Genomic DNA, 21,393 nt, shown 5'->3' on the forward strand with positions numbered 1-21,393 from the left:
TCAGGACCTTAACCCTACCCTCCCCCCTACCCCCCCCCCCCCACCCTACCCTCTCCATGTCGGCCTGTGGCTCCCCGGGAAGAACCTGTTGAGCAGGCGAACCGAGTCAAACTATTCATTCAACTCAGCTCTCCGGGCCGCTGCTGTCATGGCAACCTGCCTATGACTGGCACAAAACAGGCTGCAGCCTTTTCCGTTGCATTCAACCTGCCCTGATCCGGAGGGAGAACGCCGCAAGACACACTGGGAGTCCAACGATCAGGGCCTGAAGTTATTCTAAGGGGTAAAGATGTCATAGACAACATGCAGTCCATCGTAATATGTATATTTAAAAAACATGATTCTGGACCAAATCAAATGACTCTCCATCTAGGTATGCTTGGAGGAAAACATGGTGAAGCCTGAATGCCTTTTGTATCTTTCTACTTTATTTTTAACCCCCGCTCCCATGCAGGTCTAACGATGCCACGCTGGGAATACCATGCACTGCTTCCCACTGGGAACCAGCGTCTCCAGATACAATGGGACAAGGCGTCATATGAGATCCACAGGAGAAAGGTATGATGATGTGCTATTTAAAATCCTTTCCTGTGGGAACCCCCTTTTCCATTACTGTTGGTTGTATTTGTGGAGGGAAGTCTAGTGGTGAGAGGGTTCAACAACCAATCACATGGTTCTGGGGTTGCATCCGCATTATCTCAACGTAGCTCTGAGCATCCTCAACCAAGGCGTCTAATACTGCTCCTGCATGTCTAATACCGCTACTTCTTGCATATATATATTGTGGGATGTAGGAATATATTCAATATCCAAAGACCTTTTCGATAAAAGTGTCTGCTAAATCAATAGTACAAGTAGTATGCATATAGTAGACGTATTAGTGGCATTACAGGTTTGGCTGTGTTTTTCTTTGTTCAGGTTAAAACAATAGAGGCAACAATAAACACAACTGCCCCAAGGAGTCATGGACATCAGGCTCTCAAGTCGAAGAAACAGCAGGTATTCCCCTCCTTGCGTCCTGATGTGGCCACTGGATGGCAGTAAAGCTCTGAATGTAACAAATAAATAACCCACAGCGATAACATGACTATAACAGGCATTTCCATGCTCGTTCTTCCATTCTTTATTTTTTCCTCTGCCCTTTCTTTCGTTGTTTCTGAACGGTTTTAATATGAACGTGTGACTGCAAGCTTGAAGAAGAGCTGGCGCTGAAGATTGAGAGGGACAACCACATGCTGTCGGAGAAAATAGCTCTCATCAAGAGGACAAATGGTCTGAATGGTCATTCAGAATCGCATGAACGCAAGAGGTTTGTTGAGGCTTTCATTCACATCACAGCACACACAAAAAAAATATTTATAGGATGGGGTTGCTCTGGAAAGATTTGAAAGCTCTCAATAGAAAGTTGGCCATTCTGTGGTAGGTTTCACATGTCGGTTTCACATTCTGTAGTCGGTTTCACAACTGATTCCACATCATTTTCGCCACTTCCGACGACAGCCCATTGTTTCCGTTCATTCTAAGTCTGAGCGGAGAGAGGCGGAGGCAGGAGCTGTTTCGGGTGAGCGGGGAGAACCAGGTGCTGCTGATTCGTCTGGGGCAGTGCAGGTCCTTCTACAGCGTGAAGGCTTGGCACGACGAGTGGCTGAAGACACTCAAAGTGATGGAAAGCATCACACAGTATCCCCCAAGACACAGAACTGTGGTTAAGGTGAGATACTGGCTGCAATGATGTGCTGACCTGGGTTATTTATCTGGGTTCAACGATTTCATTGTTACAATCTACATGATTGTCTTTTATTGTCTTTGATTAAGTGTAGAAAAGTCTTCGAAATGTGACCCAATGGAAAGATATTGGAACGGCCTTTGTGTTTGAACAGTGATATAAACAAACTTGGCTTTTCCTAGCCTTGTATTTGCCCATTATGTGCCCGATGTGATTAGTGATATTTTGCTCTTGGGTTGCAACTTTCACCAGGAATTGGGCCAACAGGGACTAGAGAAGTCCATCAAGAGATGCTCAGAGGAAAAGAGCAAGGCTGATTCTTCAATACACCATCCTGAAAACCACTTAATGAATAACAAAACAGATGTTGAGAAGGAAGAGATGAAAAAAGAACCAGAAAGTCAGAACACTGCACAGGAGGAATCACTTCGGTCAATATAGAGAATGGAGAAACCCATTTTATCTGATTCAGAGGACTGCAGCGGCACCGAATCATCAAACAAAGATGACTGAGCTTCCATTTATGAAAACGATTATACTTTTATGTTAGTAGCAGTACTTGTCTATTATAATTAAACATAATAATGTCCCTAAAACCCACATCTCTGTCGATTTACCCTGTTACTAAATATGGAATGTTACTAATGCATCGCATATAGGCCTATGTTTAAATGTCATAAAACTTGTTAATTACATTTATTTGTTGGTATGCAAGGGTTATACGACGTTGATATAGCCTCCAACCTTAGTTAAATGTAATATGGAATAAAGCGGAACTATGTATCAGGTTCATGTTTCTTACAACAAGATTCATCAGTACACCGAAGCAGAAGCCGCCGCCGCCGCTTTGAGTATACGCTGCTAACCATCTAGCAACACTTCACATTTCTCTCACTCTCCATCTATTCTTTTGAATATAACAATGAACAGTTTTTAACAGTGCTAGCGGCAAACACAACGTTTAAAATGAATCTCGAAAGACTTCGAAAACGAGTACGGCAGTACATTGATCAAGTAAGGAAAATACATTTCAAAATGCAGTGAACGTTAGTGTATGGCTAGCTCATTAGCAAGCCATTCATAGCACAACTTGTACTTATTTGGACTAACTTAGAATTGTGTCATCTCTAACCCTGGAGGTGAAGTTGTATTAAAATACTTTTCTCCGTTAACTGTTTCGCAGCAACAATATCAAAGTGCTTTGTTCTGGGCGGACAAAATAGCATCCCTTTCAAACGGTGAGTGGCTGTTCTGTCCACGAAAACCCAGAGATGGGTTTCATCCTGGATACTCTACAGCCCGTTAAAGACAAACATTTCCCCTACGGATCATGGTTGCTCTTCTTTTTTTTATGACTGTTTGGATTCGTCAATGTCCACATCACTTTACTTCATCATGAGTGTAAAGCTAATGTCGGCTGGCGGAACCATGCATAGCCAGACAGCGGCTGCAGATGTTTCCCTATACTCATTAAAAAACCTGTTTGTTTTTTTTGTATGCAGAGGACCCCCAAGATATCTACTGGCTCGCTCAGTGCCTTTATCTGACCTCTCAGTACCATAGAGCCTCTCATGCCCTGCGATCCAGGAAACTCGACAAGGCAAGCATTTTAATACCCTTTCAGTCGTGTGTTTTTCAATATCAATGCGGTTTTACTCGTCGATTTTGTAATCAACTCTCTAAACCATATTTCCCTTGCCCACAGTTGTATGGAGCTTGTCAATATCTGGCCGCTAGGTGTCATGTAAGTCATATCATTGGATTTGTATTATTGCTATGAGGACAACAACAAGAAATGTGCACTTCTGAGAGAATATTGTGGTCAATATGGATTTGTGACTAAATTATCATTGCTTTCAGTATTCAGCCAAAGAGTTCCAGCAGGCATTGGATGTCCTGGATATGGAGGAGCCAGCCAGTAAGAAGCTACTGGACAGGAGTTTGAAGGATGAAAAGGGTGTAGCAGATTTGACTAAAGACTGGGGCATGTCCCCTGCCTCTGTAAGTCTTATCTAGTAACAGGTGTCGTATAGTATGCGTTGTATGCAATGCACATTTTGTTATGTTCTTTCAATTGCATCATTGTTATGTTAATAGTCTTAACCGGATCCACACTTTTCACCTTGGTTCGGTGCTGGCACTTAAAAAGGGATTTTTTGTTTTTTTGTTCTATTATTCTCAAGTTAACCTTATAATTTATGACAATTTCTGGGTTTGCGTCTTATCTCATCCGCCTTCAGAAACCACCACCAAAGCACCCTTTCAGCTCTCCCTAACCACCCACTCACCTCACCCTCTTCCTCTTTTCTAGATCAGCAGCTCCATCTGCCTCCTGCGGGGGAAAATCTATGATGCCATGGACAACCGACCGCTGGCCACCTCCAACTACAAAGAGGCCTTGAAGCTAGACGTCTACTGCTTTGAAGCCTTTGACCTTTTAACGTCCCACCACATGCTGACTGCACAGGAAGGTGAGGACAGTAGTTAACCGATGGTTTCCGGCTATAGTTTCATATAATATACTTCATGTGTGAAGGTTTCAGTAGGGTCTATCAACATGAAATCAAACCTGTTACAGTAGGGTAGCTCTGAGTAGATCTAGCAGTCCAAATGTCTGTATTTGGCTAAAGAGAATGCTGTTCTTCAATTTGTTATTTTATTTTATTGTATTACTGTCCGTGCAAAATGTGTGTAGTTTGCAAAGAGACAGGAATATGAACATAAAGAGCATTTATTCTCAAGTTTCACTCTTCCCGCAATATTTGTATGCGTTAATATAGGTGTATGTTTGTGCATACAGGTGTTATTTCTTTGGGGCTGCATTTTTGTATTTGGGTTCAATAAGAATACACGTACCGTTTCAACCCTGTTTAATATGTTCCTCCCATTCCCCCCTACAGAAAACGACTTCCTGAACTCTCTTCCTCTGGGTCAACAGTGCATAGAGGAAGAGGAGGAGTTGCTCCACTTCCTCTTCCAGATGAAATTGAAGAAGGTACAGACTCGATGTGTATAGTTTGAAAACAGTATCTCCCATGGCACTTGAGCCCATGCACCTGTTTTGTTTTGACTGCAAACATTTTTAAAGAAAACATTGAGAAATATATTCTTTATTAAGTCTACAGAATGTCAATAACCATGGCAACATCCGTTCTCAGGTTTACTAGTCTCGCAAAGCCAGACCAAACTACAGCAAGTAGAATGGTCTGTAACCACGCTATTTAGAGCCGTCTATCCGGGGGGAAACTGGGCTGGCCTGTTTTTATTTCTTTAAACCAATCACAATCGCCTAGGGCGGGGCTAACCCCGGGGAGCAGCAGCGGTGTCCATGCAAAATGGTGCCGGGGGGGAAATTATTTTAATGGAACGTCTTCACGTTCAGAGGCTGTCAGAGAGATGGCTCGATCCCAACCGCAAACGCCACAAACAACGATTAAAGATGTATGTCGCCTATGTGAAGATCCTTTTATAGTTAAAAAGAACAAACATCGTTTGTTTCTTTCTCACAATGATGGCAAGCCACCATACACTTTGGCCCTTGAGGAGCTCACGGGACCTATCAAAACGACAGACGTTTTAACATTCATATGTGGTTCTTGTAGAACGCTGTTAAACAAATACCGTAGGTGCTATTGTGAAGTGGAACGGAACACACAATAGGCCATGCTTGATGTATAAAACTTTTGCCATAGCCTGTGGGAAAACAGGCAAGAACATCTTTATTCCTCAGCCAATGCTGCAAGCAAATCTTTTGAAGTTCTTTGCCTTTTTCGATGGAAAGAGCCAAACATGCTAGCTTTACAGAGCCGTCAAAGTCTTCTTCAAAACTCGCCATACTGCCTAGTTTCCGAGTTTGAGGGGGAGCACAATACGGGAAAGCCAGCGACAGGAAGGGGAGGAGTCGCGGTGGAATCCGACGCTAGCGCTATAGATGTCCATTTCCGCTCAGCCAGACTACAGGTTTACTGTCTTTTAAGCGGCCCTTGTTCTTATTTGTTATGAATGAATTCATTGTGATTGTATTGTTGAGTTTCCATAGCGTTGAGTAGACATGTATTCTTTCCTAATACTGTGTTTTCTACCCCCTGTGTTTCTCTTCATATCTTCTGCAGTACAACAAGCCTAGAGATCTGGTGGTACCCGAGATGGTTAATGGTCTCCAGGACAACTTGGATGTGGTGGTCTCGCTTGCTGAGAGGCATTATTACAACTGTGATTTCAAGATGTGCTACAAACTTACGTCGATGTATGTATCTAATTTGTATTCGATATTTAAAAAACGAAATGGGGGGGGGGGGGAAATGGGTTGAGGCAGCACTATCAACCTGACACAAAAAAAGAAAGAAATGGACACAGCCCATTGACTGTGCAGGAGACCTATCCTACCTCCCCCCAATATGATATGTTATTTCATCCTCTTGCATCCTGTATTTCTCTCCAGGGTGATGGTGCAAGACCCTTTCCATGCCAACTGCTTACCTGTACACATAGGAACGCTGGTGGAGCTTAGTAAAGCTAATGGTAAGCCAACTATTGCCAAAAAAAGGAATATGTACTCCTTTTAAGTTTGTATATAAATTGCAACCCTAATAATCTGATACAATTTCTGAAATGTTTGCTTCATGACCTTATCCCCTCTCGCTTACTTCATCCCCAGAGCTCTTTTTCCTTTCGCACAAGCTCGTCGACCTGTATCCCAACAATCCGGTAAGCGTTGCCCCTTACCATCCAGACGTTCCCCACCTACCCCCCCCTCCGCTTCGAATGCTTTTCTGACCAATCAAACGCGACCTCTCTTCCCCACCCAGGTGTCGTGGTTTGCGGTGGGCTGCTACTATCTGATGGTGGGTCACAAGAACGAACACGCACGGCGATACCTGAGGCAAGCGGCCGTCGTCGATCCCCGTGAAAGAGCCCCCGTGGGCCTCCGTTCAGACTGATGGACTGTCGGCCTCTCCTCCGCTTATTTGACTAGTCTCATTCGTCCCACAGCAAAGCCACGACGCTAGAGAGGACGTACGGGCCGGCGTGGATAGCCTACGGCCATTCGTTTGCCGTGGAGAGCGAACACGACCAGGCCATGGCTGCCTACTTCACAGCCGCCCAGCTGATGAAAGGGTAGGTGTTTTTTATTTTGCGTATGATGAAGGAGACTAGGGGCATGGTGGTAATGTCAAGATATTGAAGGAACGCAATGGTGTAGTGACTTAAAATAGATTTTTAATCATGCTGGGGTTATTTATTAGATTCTAGACAAAGTCCTCATGCTTCTCATGATAAGGCTTGGAGCCACGTCATCCAGCTCTCAGACAAATTTCATTCAGCACTCGCCTCTGTTGCTCACCTGTTGTATCTGAACCAAGGTGCCACTTGCCCATGCTCTACATCGGCCTGGAGTACGGCCTGACCAACAACTCCAAGTTGGCCGAGCGCTTCTTCAGCCAGGCCCTCAGCATCGCTCCCGAAGACCCCTTTGTCATGCACGAAGTTGCTGTGGTTGCCTTTCAAAATGGAGAGTGAGTCATGTTCATCATGCTACACACTCACACTCTAACGCCACGTATGCATGTACATGGCTGTACACATGTTCATCCTTTAAACACTATATACTGTGATCAGCAAGTTTTATTCTTCATCTGCTTTTTCAGCTGGAAGACTGCGGAGAAATTGTTCCTTGACGCAATGGAAAAGATCAAAGCCATTGGAAATGAGGTAGCTGCTCACATCAGCGAAAAAAATAATATCTCTGTCATTATAGCGTGTGCTCATTTAGTTTTGTGATTTCAGGTTACGGTGGACAAATGGGAGCCGTTGTTGAACAACTTGGGTCATGTTTGTCGAAAACTGAAGTAAGTGCTGCCCCTCTTATGAAATCCAAATCACTTCTACTGTTTATCCTCTAGTGAATGTTAAGGTGGAAAGGCAGGGCTCTGTGCAGAGGTGAGAGAATACTATCAATGGAAGAGAGACTAATTTTATCCAGAGTGGATGCTCAATCGGGAAGCCCTAGTGTGCACTCTGTTCTATTGTTCTCCCCTTGCGTGCATTCACTGAACTACCAAGAGACGTGTCCGTTTGTTCAACCCCAGTCATGTTGTGTGCCCATAATCTGGGCACTCATTGAGAATGTATGGGAAGATACTTGAATTAATTATGCATGGCCTCTCAGCATATTTTAAAAGCTGGATGCAGAGTTGGCATGTGCGCAGTAACATGCTGTTTTCTTGTGTGGTGAATTGTCTTGCGTAAAAGTGTTTTTGTCTAAGCAATGTTAAAGCGTATGTATATGTAGTTGTGTACAATTGTATTCATTATCATTTTACACCACACTCACTCGAGACAGAACTCCTTCAGTGTGTCTGGTGATGGCTGATTTAACCTGTCCACACTAGTCAATGTGCAACCAACCATCATCCACACACTCCCCCACCTACCCAACACCAAATTGAGGCTGCGGAGAATCCCCAGCCGGAGTCTGCACCCTGTTTTTGCACTTTTCCCTGCGGCCATCAATATTCAAATCCTGTCTAGAAAATCAAAACCATGCAACCTCGAACAAGGGATCGTTTACCTGTTAATGGTTTTGGTCTGGCATTTCAAAAAATTGTGGTAAAAGCCATGAACTCGCTTTGGGGGTTGTAGTGGAAACAAATTTAACACAGTGCAGGTCTCAACTTGCAGGTACTACAAGGTGATTTATGTCATGGGTTCCCACCTTTTTACTGAGCTGGTGGTGGTGTTTTTCCCTGCAGGAAGTACGACTCTGCCCTGGAGTACCACCGGCAGGCCCTGGTACTCATCCCCCAGCACGCCTCCACCTACACCGCCATAGGCTACGTCCACAGCCTCATGGGCGACTTCGAGAGCGCCATCGACTACTTTCACACAGTGAGCACTTGTGCACTTCTCCTATGGTTCAGGGCCTTACTCATACCCCTGAAAAGAGTACCACATAGATTATTCAATCATTATTTCCAGCATGCCTAGCTGAGGACTAGACTCTGGAGATCATTATTTTTAATGATCAGTATTACAATGACTATTCTCCAGTTTCCGGGAGACAATTTTACGTGGGATGAGAGGTTGGGTTAACAAAGCGCTGTACCATTTTTCTAACTTGCAATTACCGTTCCATTTCTACCAGGCACTGGGACTGAAAAGGGATGACACATTCTCCGTGGCGATGCTCGGCCACTGTATCGAAATGTACATCGGGGAAACGGACGCCTATATAGGTAAAGGGCAAACGAAAAACAAGTTTCAAACATGTTTTCACAAAAACACAAATGCATTTCCATTAAATAAATGTCACCGCCACCGCCATAGGTACTGACATCAAGGACAAAGCACGCAGCAACCTCAACACGCCGGCGCTGGTCAAGGTGCTGAACGCGTCGCCGGAGTCCGGCGAGCCGGCTTCAGCCTCGCTCATGGACGACAGCGAGGTCATGTCGCTGGAGACGCCCAACCAGGAGAAGGCGGCTGGGGGCACCGAGACGCCGGAGACGCCTCTGCGCCGCTGCCTGGCGCTCGAGTGCGACATGAATGAGAGCGACATGATGCTGGAGACCTCCATGTCAGACACCAGCACATGAGCCGGTGGTGGGCGGGGGCTTCATCATGAATGCTGATGAATATAAATTTCCCCAGCCCCACCGCCCACAGACTTATGAACCCTTTGGTGTCCGTCCTCTATGTCAGAGTTATTGAGATACCGGTGTTCACTCCCCCCGCCCCCTTTCCTTTGTGCGTTCGATAATGCACAACTAAAAACGACGACGACGACAACGAACAACATAGTACTTGCAATTGTGAACACTGTAAAACGGAAGTGCAACGCAGTTCGTTGTCTTTTTTTTTTAAACAAGTTTGATATGAAGGGGTGGGGTGGGGTGGGGGAGAGGGGGTTTAACTTGTGCCTTGGTACAGCGTTGAGGGCTCTCACTATTGGACCCAGAGGTAAGCCTCGGGAGTCGCTGGGCAGAGCCACCGACATCGTCGAAGACATGGGTCACAGGCAGCACTCCATGGCTCACCTCAACGAAGACCCTTCGCTCGCCACGGCGGGACGCTTCCTGACGCTAACCTGTGGTTTTTTAGCCTTGAATAAACGGAACAAGTTGAAAGTAAGCAGCTTCTATGAATGTGGAATGATGGTATTGCTTGGCGGGAAAAGCAATGGATACTCTTAGACCTTGTATCTTTTGAGTTGTGTGTGTGTATGAGGTTGAAGCATGCTTGTTCACAAAATAAAACTTGCTATATATGTCAACTTAATTGTATTCACTAACTTTATGATTACACTATCTTGATACCTGTCAACAGTTGTGCAGATATAGGTTTACAACCGTAAGGTCATTTTTCATAATGGTGATGCGTGTGAAAAATAATTGTGAGTCGATGAGTTTTTCCCATGTAATTCTCGCACCATAGTGTGCATGCAATATCAGCGGCCATGACGTTGGGCGCTATTACTCTTTTTTTAGTAATCATAAAATAATCTGCCGCTATGTGAGTGAGACTCCCAAATAGGGCTACTGCCCGCACCCCCATCTGGAGGCGACGAGAGGTAGTGTACTCGTCCTCAAATTAAGGCAGATGATGTAGTCCCTCTGGGTCAAGGAAGAGATGCTTTTTGATCTTGATTGACTCGTCATCATCTCGCAATTCGTCGTTTTTGTTGTATGTCGCGCTACCAGTTTTTCCGTGTCCACAGGGGTGATTTATCCCACACAATCAGATTAAATGGGTTGTACTCCTTCCAAGTCAGTGGGCACTTACAACCAAGATAGGGTGTATGGGGACATGGAAACCTGCTCGACCGTCGTTTCAAGCTTGAAAACCTCCGTGTCGACCGCGGTGAGACCCTCATCCTCCGTCTGTGTGGAAACCAGCAGTGGGAAGCAGACTTTTCTAAACGGTATTAAACGTTTTTCAGTTTAATACTTCAGTTATAACGCGGTGCTTTCGTATAAATGATACTACGATTTGTTAAGTGTTTTCCCGTCATGTTCCACAGTTCCAGGCCGAGATATCTACGGTCGTTCGGTCAGCCACTCGTCGCCGAGCCCCGAGGCGTGGAGCACTTTGGGGACCGCAGCATCTTCGGGTCGTTTCATTCTAAACTCCAATAGCATGGACGCTGACTACCATCTTGAGGACACCGTGCCCGCGGCCCCGACCCCGACCCTTCTCCATACTTTAGCATGAGGACCCTGTCACGGTGACAGGGTCCTAATGCTAGGGGTTGGAGAGGGGTCGGGGTGAGACGAGTGTCATCCCGATCCCTATCCGGCCTCTCATGAGGACCCTGTCACCCCGACCCTTCTGTACCATGAGGACCCCGCCCCCCCCCCGACCCCTCTCCGGCCTGCAGCAAGAGGGGACAGCCGAGAACTCCAATCCTACTATTTTTTAATTGTTGATTGCTTCTTGCTGTTAATATTGTTTTAACGTTTTTTTTTTTCCCTTTCCTTTATTAGACCAAAGATAATTTCCTTTGATGGGCGATGTGTGTTCGTAAAAAAGTTGTGAAGATGTCAATGTTTGTGACCTCATTCCGGCTATGTATTCACTGGAGGGTGACCTAATCGCTAAAAATCAGCAGAATCCATCGTTGGAATTCTTTTACAATAAATTAAAGTGCTTTGTAGGACGTGTGTTTTTTTGTTCTATTGTTATTTGTCCTCAATGTTCTTGCTTTTCCATTGCATCCTTTTCATAAGACGTCCATCCACATAAACGGCGTGTTGATTTTCCTATAAATGTAGATAAGAGCGCCGAATCCTCGCGAGAAAATGTGTAAACTCTCGCGAGCGTAAGGACGAGTCAGACGCTAGAAGGTGATGTGGAGAAATGAGGTCTGAAAAGGACCCAATGCCGGCATGCAGAGAGAAAAGCGTCGTTGAAATACAGTTCAGAGACATTCAAAGAGATCAAGAGGGTAATCTGGGACTTTCGAAGCAGAAGGAGGAGAAGAAGGAGATATTTACCAAGGTAAGCGCGTAGTGGCGGGTTGTTTACGTTGTGCGTACTGCAGCCATGGAGGAGGGTCCGATCAGCACCAAGGACAGCTACAGCACGAATATCCCCATGACGTTACTGATCTGTCTTTATTTTTTCAAGTCAACGGTTGTATAATAGCTTGCATTTATTGTTTTATTTTCTTTCAAACAGGCGTCATATTCAGTGCTTTTTCAGAAAGAAAGGTTATGAACAACATCATGTCCTTGAATAATCTGCTGGGGCTTTACATAACAAACGTAGCCAGCCACGTTGGATTTAGTTTTTGCTTCTGATGAAGACCATATACGGATACTATTATAGAGCTTAATCTACTAAAATGACCTTTTAGGTCGCAAATGTTAAAAAAAATACCCAAATGTACATTACAGGTGGTCATTCGAAGGCTTCCACCAAGCCTATCAAAGGAACAGCTAGAGGAACAGCTCAGCCCACTTCCATCCTTCGATTATTTTGAGTTCTTCCCAGCTGACCAGAGGTAGGCCTATAAATGATACAAATTGAATACATATATGACGTTTTTAAACAGTAGCTAGTAAGGCCTATGGGTTTACTTACTTACAGGTGTACATAAAAGCAGAGCTTGGTCAAGATGCTGGTGTCAACATCCATTGATTACACATTCATGCTTGCACTGTTTAAGAAAATACTGAAACATGAAATGCTGAAAAGTTTTCCAATCTCTCTTCCTTCCGTTCACCTCAGCCTACACCCTCATCTGTTCTCCAGAGCATACATCAACTTCAAAACCAATGAAGATATCCTTCTCTTCCGGGACCGCTTTGATGGTTATGTTTTTATTGACAACAAAGGTAATCACAAAGGAAAAATAGAAACAGATCAATCTTGAGTAGTATAACATTCACAGAATGCTGTATGTCTGCATAAATCTCAAAGTTTATGTTTCCAGTAGGGATTGGCAAGCCCCACCTTGGTTCCAATCATAACATATATCTACCATGTTGCATAAGCAGTGCCATTTTATTGTATTAGGTAAACAATAAACAAGGGAGTTGCACGACCCTTAAGTTTGTTGTTTAGATCATAATTATATGTTATCAATACCATGTATCTGTATCATCATTATTTAAGTATATTATTATTACTACTAATATGTACCGAATGTAGAGCCACTTCTCTACAGGACGCAGGTGAATTTCCTAGTTTGTAGATAAACAGATGTATGTGCCTTCCATTGTTTGTCCCTGATTGTATCTTCCATTATATGGACACAAATGTGGATGGATATAGTCAAAGCGTCCGTTACCCCGGTGACCATTTCAATACAAACCCTAACCCATGTTCAATATTGACCCAGGCCAGGAGTACGCCGCCGTGGTAGAGTTCGCCCCCTTCCAAAAAATCTCCAAAAAGAAGCTCAAGAAGAAAGATGCCAAAGCTGGTAGCATTGAAGAAGGTACAGCATTGCCATACTTAAAAAAAAACTCTGATAATATTATATCTAGGATCAACATAAAATTAAAGTTTATATACATAATGGATCGATTGATTATTTATTTCCAACTCAGACGAGGAGATTAGAGTAGATAAAAAACACAAACAAAAATAATTATGTTCCCATGATTACATTATTAGGCACAGTATATATAATTAAATATATCAAATACATTATGCTGTCTGGTATATAACATACTGATAAGTAATATTTAAGATAATAATATCATACAGTGTTAGTGTCTCACAGTTTTCCTATCAGTCTTAGATTATGGAGATGTGGTTTATAGACATGCTGCTGCTTCCACTCTTAAACACTCAGATTATTTGTATAATTTCACCCTCAGCTGGTCCCTCAGTAATTTAGTTAATCACCATTGTGTCCTGTAGATCAATTTCACTTGGTCCTCTTTGTCAGAGATGTTAGATGCACTGGCATATGTTTCTATAGAAAGCCATTGTTGAAGATCTTCCACCTTTCATCCCTTCATTTTCAGACCGCCTAGCAGTGGCACGTCTTACAATTTACTTTAAATAACCAGCCATTTCGACACAGTCTGCAGTTGATATTAATTGTTTAATTGTATAATTGTCCTTTTTGTAGTCATGGTGTGCTGCACATAATTGGCATCATTGTGAATGAGAGATTGTTCCCAGTGATCTATCGAGGTGAAATAACGATTGAATTAATGAGGGTTCTTTCTTGGATGCGTCACTCTCCCAGACCCGGAATACAAGCGCTTCCTGGAGAACTACTCCTGCGATGAGGAGAAGTCCATGGCTAACCCAGAGACTCTGCTTGGGGAGATAGAAGCCAAGACCAGGGAGCTCATAGGTACGCTATAGCACCCTTAATAGAGACACTGAGTATGGTACTCTATTTTCATCTGATCTTTTGACTTTCATGTCCAGTTCCAGGTTGATGTGTTTTTCACGTGCCCTTTGTCTGGTTTCAGCCAAAAGAACGACGCCACTTTTGGAATACATCAAGAACAAGAAAATAGAGAAACAGGTTGGTGAAGATAGAGAAAAACAACAACTACAATGTTTTCGTAAGGCAAAAAATACATTCAGAATTTGAACCTGCTGCTGAAATAGGGCAATTGATCTTGTCCTTCTCCCAGAGGATAAGAGAGGAGAAACGAGAGGAGAGGAGGAGACGAGAGCTCGAGAAAAGACGACAGAGGGAGGAGGAGAAGCGCAAGAGAAGAGAGGAGGAGCGACGCAAACGCAGGGAGGCGGACAAGCAGAAGAAGTTGTCTGAGAAGGAAGTCAAAATAAAGGTGACACCTTGAACTCTTCATCTTTTAATTCTATTTACAACAACAAAAAAAAGAACGTTCAACATTTTGCTTTCATGTATCCCTGCTTCAGCTCCTGAAGAAAAGTGACATGGATGACGACGTGGACTCGGACCGTCTGAAGGACAAAGGCGAAGTCGCCGAGACCGACAGGAGCAAATGGGAGAAACCGGTTGGACAGATGAAGTCAGTGGAACCGAAGGAAAGGTTAGGATGGTGGTCCAAATACTGGACTCTATCTCACAAGCTCTGCTGCTAGGATATAGGAGGGTTGCGCTGAGAAAGATGTGATTAGGGGTCAGCCGATTCAGTCCAATTATCAAATTAATCATTCAAATATCCTGATTCGTTTGACTAATTTGTACATTTGTGCTGCATGCCTCATCTCTGGCCACCAGGGTTCAGCCGGAGAGCGACAAAGAGCAGAGAGACTTACTGCAGCAACAGCACGGCCGCAGACAGAGAGACAAGGAGCACCGGGCCAAAGACGAGGAGCGTAAGCGCCAGCGGCACCACTACGACTTTGACAAGTTCATGCGGCGGAAAGACGAAACCAAGTGGGGCAAGGGCTACTGCCAGGACCGGGCCAAGAAGGAGGGCCACCACCACGGCTTCTCCTATTGCCCAGACGGAGGGGACAAGCTGGGCAAGGAGGACAGGGAAGACCCGGCCAGCAGGAAGGAGCGCCTTCGTAACAAGGTGAGCGAGAAGGTGAGCATGAGCTGGAGGGGGGGCGGAGCATATTTCAATGTCTTGTTCTTGTTGTTCTTCTACTTATTGATCTCCTTTAGGGTGAATACCAGGAGGAGGCCATGCAACCCCCTTTTTCCCCTATTATTTACTGATATTCTTTTATCGATATAGAATTTGAAATTGAAATTGCAGCAGATCTTGAATATTGTTATGTAGAAACGTGGAGCCAGGTCAACTTTTGTTATTCTTTCTGCTAAAAAATAATCATTTTTCCTATTTGCATAGCCTTTATTGTTTCTAAGTCTAGTAGTGTTGATACAGCTGTTAGGCCCAACAAAAGCTAACTTTGACCCATTGTGAAGTACCATTTACTGAACTGTCTTTCTTTTTAGAATCATACTGGTGATCGGATGCTGACCTCTCCTCAACTAATGATTGTCCTGTGACTCTGTGAGCAAGGCATGAAGGCAACCGTCTGCACCCATTGCCTTCGTGCCTTGGTCTCTTTCTGTACTGGATTGACTTCTGCATTTAAACATTGCGAAAATGTTCACCTCACCTCTCTACTCATGTGAAAACAAATCTATGCACAACAATAAAGACCACTTCCTGCCATTAGTTGCCCCATTCAAAACCTGGAATGGTTTATAGCATATCCCCATTTAGACTGCTTCATTCAGTTTCAAAGCCTAACACATTCACTGGCAGATTTATTAACATTCTCCTTATTATTATAAAAGATCATTCATAATGGTAATACTAATAAAAATCATAATAAGAATAATCTCAAACATCTTAATGATCTCTTCTCTGCTATGAGCTGGTGGATGACTGATTCTTACTCCCTCTCTCTCTCTTCTCTTGCTTCTCTTTTTTTCTGCTCTCTCTCCCACTCTCTCTCTCTCTCTCTCTCTGCTTCCTCTTAGGACCGACCAGCCATGCAGCTCTACCAGCCTGGCGCACGCAACCGCAAACGCATGAGTTCAACGGGCAAAGGTTACGACTGCGCCCCTGCGAGACGCTCGCCCGAACCGGGGTCGGAGCACTGCTATGAGGCGGTCGCCATGGGAACGGGGACAGAGAAGAGTAGGGATGAGTAGACGAGCGGCAATTCGTTCAGGGGGAGTGGACTGGGGTGTTCATCTTCAGCTTGGAGTGAATGGTTTTAAAAATCAAGTAAAAACCCTTATCCCGAGCGACTATAAGCCCATGTACTGTGCTATACTTCAACATGTATAAAACTCAACCGCTTCAGAGCTAATACCCATCAATGGACATTAAAACTCTAAATGGGCAAACAGAACAGTGGTTCATTCTGTTGAATGAAATTTTCTCCGGAAATAGTTGCGGTTGTGTGGAGAAAAAACACTTTATAAGAATGCTTGCATCTGTAAAATATTCATGCTAATAAAGATAATTATAACGGAAATCGTGTCAGACCGTAGATGCTATCTGTTAACGCAGCCTTTTCGAGGTCTATTTATCAAAGCGTGTTATTTCCATTGGTGAATTAAGTGAGGTTGTTACCTGTTATTTGTGTCCACATTTGCCTGAAGAAGAGTAACGACTGGAAGAGTGATTTCAAGTTGTGAGTTTTTTAATAGATTTTTGGTTTTTAGCTCTTCATCGATTTATCAGAAAGACCTAAAATCTCACTTTGTATTCAAAGGAAATATGTAACTAAATATGTCTAATTACATCATAAATTACTCCCGATGGGTCAGTGTGTGTATGTGTGCTTGTTTGTGCCTGTGTGTGTGTATGTTTGAGTCTGCCTTTGTGTGTGTGTGTGTGTGTGTGTGTGTGTGTGTGTGTGTGTGTGTGTGTGTGTGTGTGTGTGTGTGTGTGTGTGTGTGTGTGTGTGTGTGTGTGTGTGTGTGTGTGTGTGTGTGTGTCTCTGAACACGTGCTTGTGTGTGTTCATATGTGGTGTGTGTGTGTGTGTGTGTTTGCACGCAGACCGGTGTTTGTTACCATATGTGTGAGAGAGTATGCGAGACAGTAGAGGGCTGCTGGGATTCTTCACAATGACTTCCTTCCGCAAAAATCATCACTTTTGCTCTTCAATATCTGTTTTGTGCCCGCACTGCACCCTGCACTGCAGGGGAAAGTATTTTCTGTGATGGATTTATATTTGTGGTACACGACAACGTCCATGTGAAGGAAATAAAGTCAACCCTAAACTTAGATTTGTAAATAAAATCAATAGTAATGATAATTTACGTAAATAAGACTATTTTGGCGATAGTCTATTAAAATATTTTTTTATTTTCTATCGTGTGTTGAACATTACAGAGAACCTATTCAAACCAAAATATACTAAAGTGGGTATTTGATTAGATCATTTTTGCACACAACATGTCTTACATTTATGTATCATGCCTTTATGTCATTTCCAACAAGAATAAATGGTTTTAAGCATTGATCGATTTCTGTTTTCCCTCTGTAGATGAGTGACAGTTAGGGTGGGGTAGAATACAGTGGAAACTAGAGTCTTTTATGTTTAAATGAGGCAGTAGTGATTCATTTGTCAAGTTGGGTTTCTGGGTATGTGTATGAATGGGTTATTTTCTTCTCAGTGTGTCTGTGGCCATGTATTCTCCCATTTCTGTGTTGAACTAGTTTAATAGGGCGAACACAACCCAGTTTCTTATCAGTCACAACTTGTGTGCCATTTAATAAATAAAGGGTTAGCATTAGACATTGTTTTATTTTCAATGTATTATATCAATCCCCACATGCAGCAATAACAACCATGTTTCACTGACATTACACATGGGCATGAAAAAGCACATTAGCAGAACTCAGCCAACAACAGGAAATCTTAATCTTATGCGTCTTGTGAGCAGCTTGTGAGCAGGTAAGGGGAAATCTTCTACTCTACTACCATGTACCCTTTTCAGAACCAAGCATGAAGTCGACTGGGTCACCTTGAAAGTCATATTTCTACACATGAATAATTGTGTGCGTAAACAGATGCCTTACACATAAATAAACTACGCGCATACAGCAACTGCAACCCACTTTGCAGTTGCTGTATGAATGTGTGAATTATCTCTCACCGTTCCCACAAAACGGTGAGCGATAATTAAATCCCAACTGTGTATTCTTAAGTATGAAACACAGCCCGCCTTGTATATAGATCTGCGGTGACATCTCAGGAAACAAATGCACCATGGACGTTGGTCATCTATGCCGTTGGTCATGTGTGACGACATGCGCACTGCTTCCTTCCCTTAACCTCAATACTGTAACACGCTCCAATCTTGTTTCCTCAGTAGTAATACAACAAGAGGTACAAACAGCCACTCAAATCTGCCCACCAGCCCGCCTGCTCGGTCTCTGTTTATCTCTGTGAGTATATAACTAAACTTTCCATTCAGTGAAATGTTAGTTGGATTTTATGCATATTGTTATTATTAATGATACGTAGTTATGAAGTAGCATTAGCTGTAGCATGTTTAGTACTGGTAATAAAAAATAAATAAATAATAATAGTATATTTCATTAAATTTTTTTACCTAAAGTGAATACTATATAAATATTATTTAAGTTATATTCTTTGTTACAAGTTTGTTACTATGGATCAGTTTTGTTTCTGTTTGTGGATTTGAAAATATTTGCCACGTGGAGGGGAAAGTGTGGTTTTCTTTGAAGGGGAAGTTCAAGTCTAGTGGAACCTTTTAATTTAACTTAATATGTTCAATTCAGTTCTATTTAAGATTTGAATAGCACTGTCTTAAATATTTGAATTGAACAACAACTCATAACTGGGTGATTGACTGCTCGTTTCTATACCCGATTCAAGACAACAACATTTGCATCCATCTATTCATAACTGTAAGGCAGTTTGCATTTGCCACCTCTTACTGCAGATTATGCCTGCCTTTTCCTGCCCCACCCATACCCACAAACAGTACAAAGCACTCTCTTTTAACACCTCAGTTTCCACAACAAACTTACAGAACATAATGCGGTTTTATTATGCGACACAGTTAGTGAAGCAGAAACTCAAAACTAGGTTTGCATATCAAAAAAGGTCGCTTTATTAAGTTCACTTAAAAAAATATATCTTTATTGATCCAGGACTGGAATACAGGACTGGAAACCTTGGTCAAAATGAAATCGTATGTTATTGACTTTTATCGCAATATGTATTTGTATCATTTTGTAAGTTAAAGAAACCTCTGTTTTTATCTCATAGGATCCGGTGACAGGATTGTATACCAGGTATTCCTGATCCTCTGGTTTTCACCATGTCTCCAAGTGCCAACTTCACCAAACTGGACAACGCTACCCTCAACCTTTTCCAGAACTACCCCGCCAGCTTAACCATCTCCATCATCTACACGGTGGTCACTGTGGTCAACCTGGGCGGAAATGGCCTCTCCATGTGGCTGCTGCTGTTCCGCACCTCGCCCAAGACCCCCTCCATCATCTTCATGATCAACCTGACCCTGACAGACCTGTCCCTGGGCGCCGCCCTGCCCTTCCAGATCGCCTACCAGCTCCGAGGATACGACTGGACACTGGGACCCGGCATGTGCAGGTATGTGCAGCTTTAAAGGTCTCACATTATACCCCCAGGTGTGAGTGTATTTAGCCGTTGCAAGCCGTTTTGAAAATCGCCCATTTCTGATATCGCAAGTGGGCCTGTCCACCTAGATGTATGACGGATAGATGAGCAATGTTTGCTACAGTCCACTGGGAGGCTGGGGGACTGATCCATCCAGCACACACCTAGGTGGACACGCCCACTTCTGATGTCAGAAGAGGCCGATTTTCAAAACGGCTTGTAGCGACTAATCACACTCCCACCTGGTAGTGTAATAGGACACCTTTAATGTAAACGGTGTCTTAAGGTGCTTGCACACTGCCCAACAACAAACACCCACACCTAACTTCAGCGCCTATTGGCCCACTGGCCTAATGTTGGCGCCTGTCTGTGTTTGCTGGGAAAGCTTGAAAGCACCTTTACACCCCGTTTCCAAACAGGATGTGCGCCATTCATAGCTCACGTTAATAAACATCCGATGGGGTAATCAGAATATCCTCTGACGTGCAGATTCTTTATTTACATGTCAATCTTTGAAGACTAAATCTGAGCCTTCCCATGGTCCCTCCCACCTCCTCCCCCATCCCTCCCTTTACCCAAGGTTCATGACCATCGCCTTCTTCTCCAACATGTACTGCTCAATCCTGACGATGACGGCCATCGGCGTCGACCGCTACCTGGGCATCCTCTGGCCCATCCGGTTCCGGGAGATCAGGGCGAGGAAGAGCATAGCGGTGTTGGCCTGCCTGCTCATGTGGGCGGTGGTGCTCACCGTGCTCTACCCTCTGATGACCACCGACCTCACCTTCCACATTCCCGAGTTGGGCATCACCACCTGCTTTGACGTGCTGAAGCGAGACATGTTGCCGTCGTTCAACGCCTGGCTCGGCTTCATCTTCTCCATGCTCTGCGTGCTCTTCTTCCTGCCGTTCTGCATCACCGTCTACTGCTACGTCAGTGTCATCCGCAAGCTGGCCCAGGACTCCAAGACGGTGCAGAAGGACCGGGCCATGCGGCTGACGGCCACCGTGCTGCTGGTCTTCGTCGTCTGCTTCGCCCCGAACAACGTGCTGCTACTGGCTCACACCGTGCGGAGGTTCTTCTATAATGACTCGCTGTACATGTCCTACAAGCTGTCGCTGTGCCTCAGCTGCCTCAACAGCTGCCTGGACCCCTTCATCTACTACTTTGCCTCCAAGGAGTTCAGGCACAAGCTGAGGCAAATGCTGAGGCTGAGGAGCCTGAGCACCTCGGACATCGGGAGGGGGACGGAGCACAAGGAGAGCTTGTTCTCGGCCCATCAAGCGTCTGACGCACAGCAGACAAACACGAGGGGTCTCTGATATGGCGACACAATACTTTTGCAGGAATAGGGGGAGGGAAGGAGGGAGGGAGGGAAGGAGAGAGAGGGATAATTAAAGTAAGAAAAAAGTTACATGATAGATCCCCTTTTTTGCTACATTTTGAAATAATCTTTCTTCGATAATTTTTTATCTTACCATTCCTACTTTCCAAATAACTATATGTATATATGTACCAATTTGTTTATGTAAAATAATATTGCGAATAAAATTGGGATTTTTTTTGAGTACTTATTTTCATGTAGATGCTGTTCGATTCTATGATATTACCGGTATATTA

General features: G+C 43.9%; 3 protein-coding genes across 9 annotated transcripts; all 3 read left to right on the plus strand.

The window, feature by feature from the left end:
- The first annotated feature begins 140 nt into the window (after window positions 1-140).
- On the plus strand, window positions 141-9,998 carry cdc16 (cell division cycle 16 homolog (S. cerevisiae)). Of its 2 annotated transcripts, none has more exons than XM_060039668.1 (23): window positions 141-283; window positions 455-558; window positions 919-999; window positions 1,191-1,309; window positions 1,501-1,711; window positions 1,979-2,740; window positions 2,910-2,964; window positions 3,229-3,326; window positions 3,432-3,470; window positions 3,587-3,727; window positions 4,038-4,197; window positions 4,627-4,721; window positions 5,839-5,972; window positions 6,168-6,247; window positions 6,384-6,433; window positions 6,535-6,608; window positions 6,719-6,844; window positions 7,090-7,242; window positions 7,375-7,438; window positions 7,514-7,575; window positions 8,479-8,614; window positions 8,871-8,961; window positions 9,053-9,998. In XM_060039668.1, the coding sequence occupies exons 6-23, from the start codon at window positions 2,693-2,695 to the stop codon at window positions 9,319-9,321; spliced, it is 1,875 nt and encodes a 624-aa protein (XP_059895651.1). In that variant the 5' UTR covers window positions 141-283; window positions 455-558; window positions 919-999; window positions 1,191-1,309; window positions 1,501-1,711; window positions 1,979-2,692; the 3' UTR covers window positions 9,322-9,998. The 2 variants fall into 2 exon arrangements, with proteins under 2 accessions (XP_059895651.1, XP_059895650.1); XM_060039667.1 differs by having other exon boundaries at window positions 1,525-1,711.
- Window positions 9,999-11,515: 1,517 nt separating this feature from the next.
- upf3a (UPF3A regulator of nonsense mediated mRNA decay) lies at window positions 11,516-17,620 on the plus strand. 6 transcript variants are annotated; one of them, XM_060039675.1, is made up of 10 exons: window positions 11,516-11,722; window positions 12,121-12,227; window positions 12,455-12,561; window positions 13,068-13,166; window positions 13,929-14,039; window positions 14,161-14,216; window positions 14,329-14,487; window positions 14,579-14,712; window positions 14,904-15,255; window positions 16,125-17,620. In XM_060039675.1, exons 1-10 carry the CDS (start codon window positions 11,582-11,584, stop codon window positions 16,296-16,298), a joined length of 1,440 nt encoding a protein of 479 aa, XP_059895658.1. In that variant the 5' UTR covers window positions 11,516-11,581; the 3' UTR covers window positions 16,299-17,620. The 6 variants fall into 6 exon arrangements, with proteins under 6 accessions (XP_059895658.1, XP_059895652.1, XP_059895654.1 ...); XM_060039669.1 differs by having other exon boundaries at window positions 14,904-15,216; XM_060039671.1 differs by having other exon boundaries at window positions 14,904-15,204.
- A 798-nt stretch (window positions 17,621-18,418) lies between these two features.
- On the plus strand, window positions 18,419-21,343 carry p2ry8 (P2Y receptor family member 8). Its single transcript, XM_060039379.1, has 3 exons — window positions 18,419-18,551; window positions 19,402-19,746; window positions 20,354-21,343. Exons 2-3 carry the CDS (start codon window positions 19,454-19,456, stop codon window positions 21,093-21,095), a joined length of 1,035 nt encoding a protein of 344 aa, XP_059895362.1. The 5' UTR covers window positions 18,419-18,551; window positions 19,402-19,453; the 3' UTR covers window positions 21,096-21,343.
- The last annotated feature ends 50 nt before the right edge of the window (window positions 21,344-21,393 follow it).

This window comes from Gadus macrocephalus, chromosome 20, assembly GCF_031168955.1.
Source record: "Gadus macrocephalus chromosome 20, ASM3116895v1".
Classification (NCBI taxonomy): domain Eukaryota; kingdom Metazoa; phylum Chordata; class Actinopteri; order Gadiformes; family Gadidae; genus Gadus; species Gadus macrocephalus.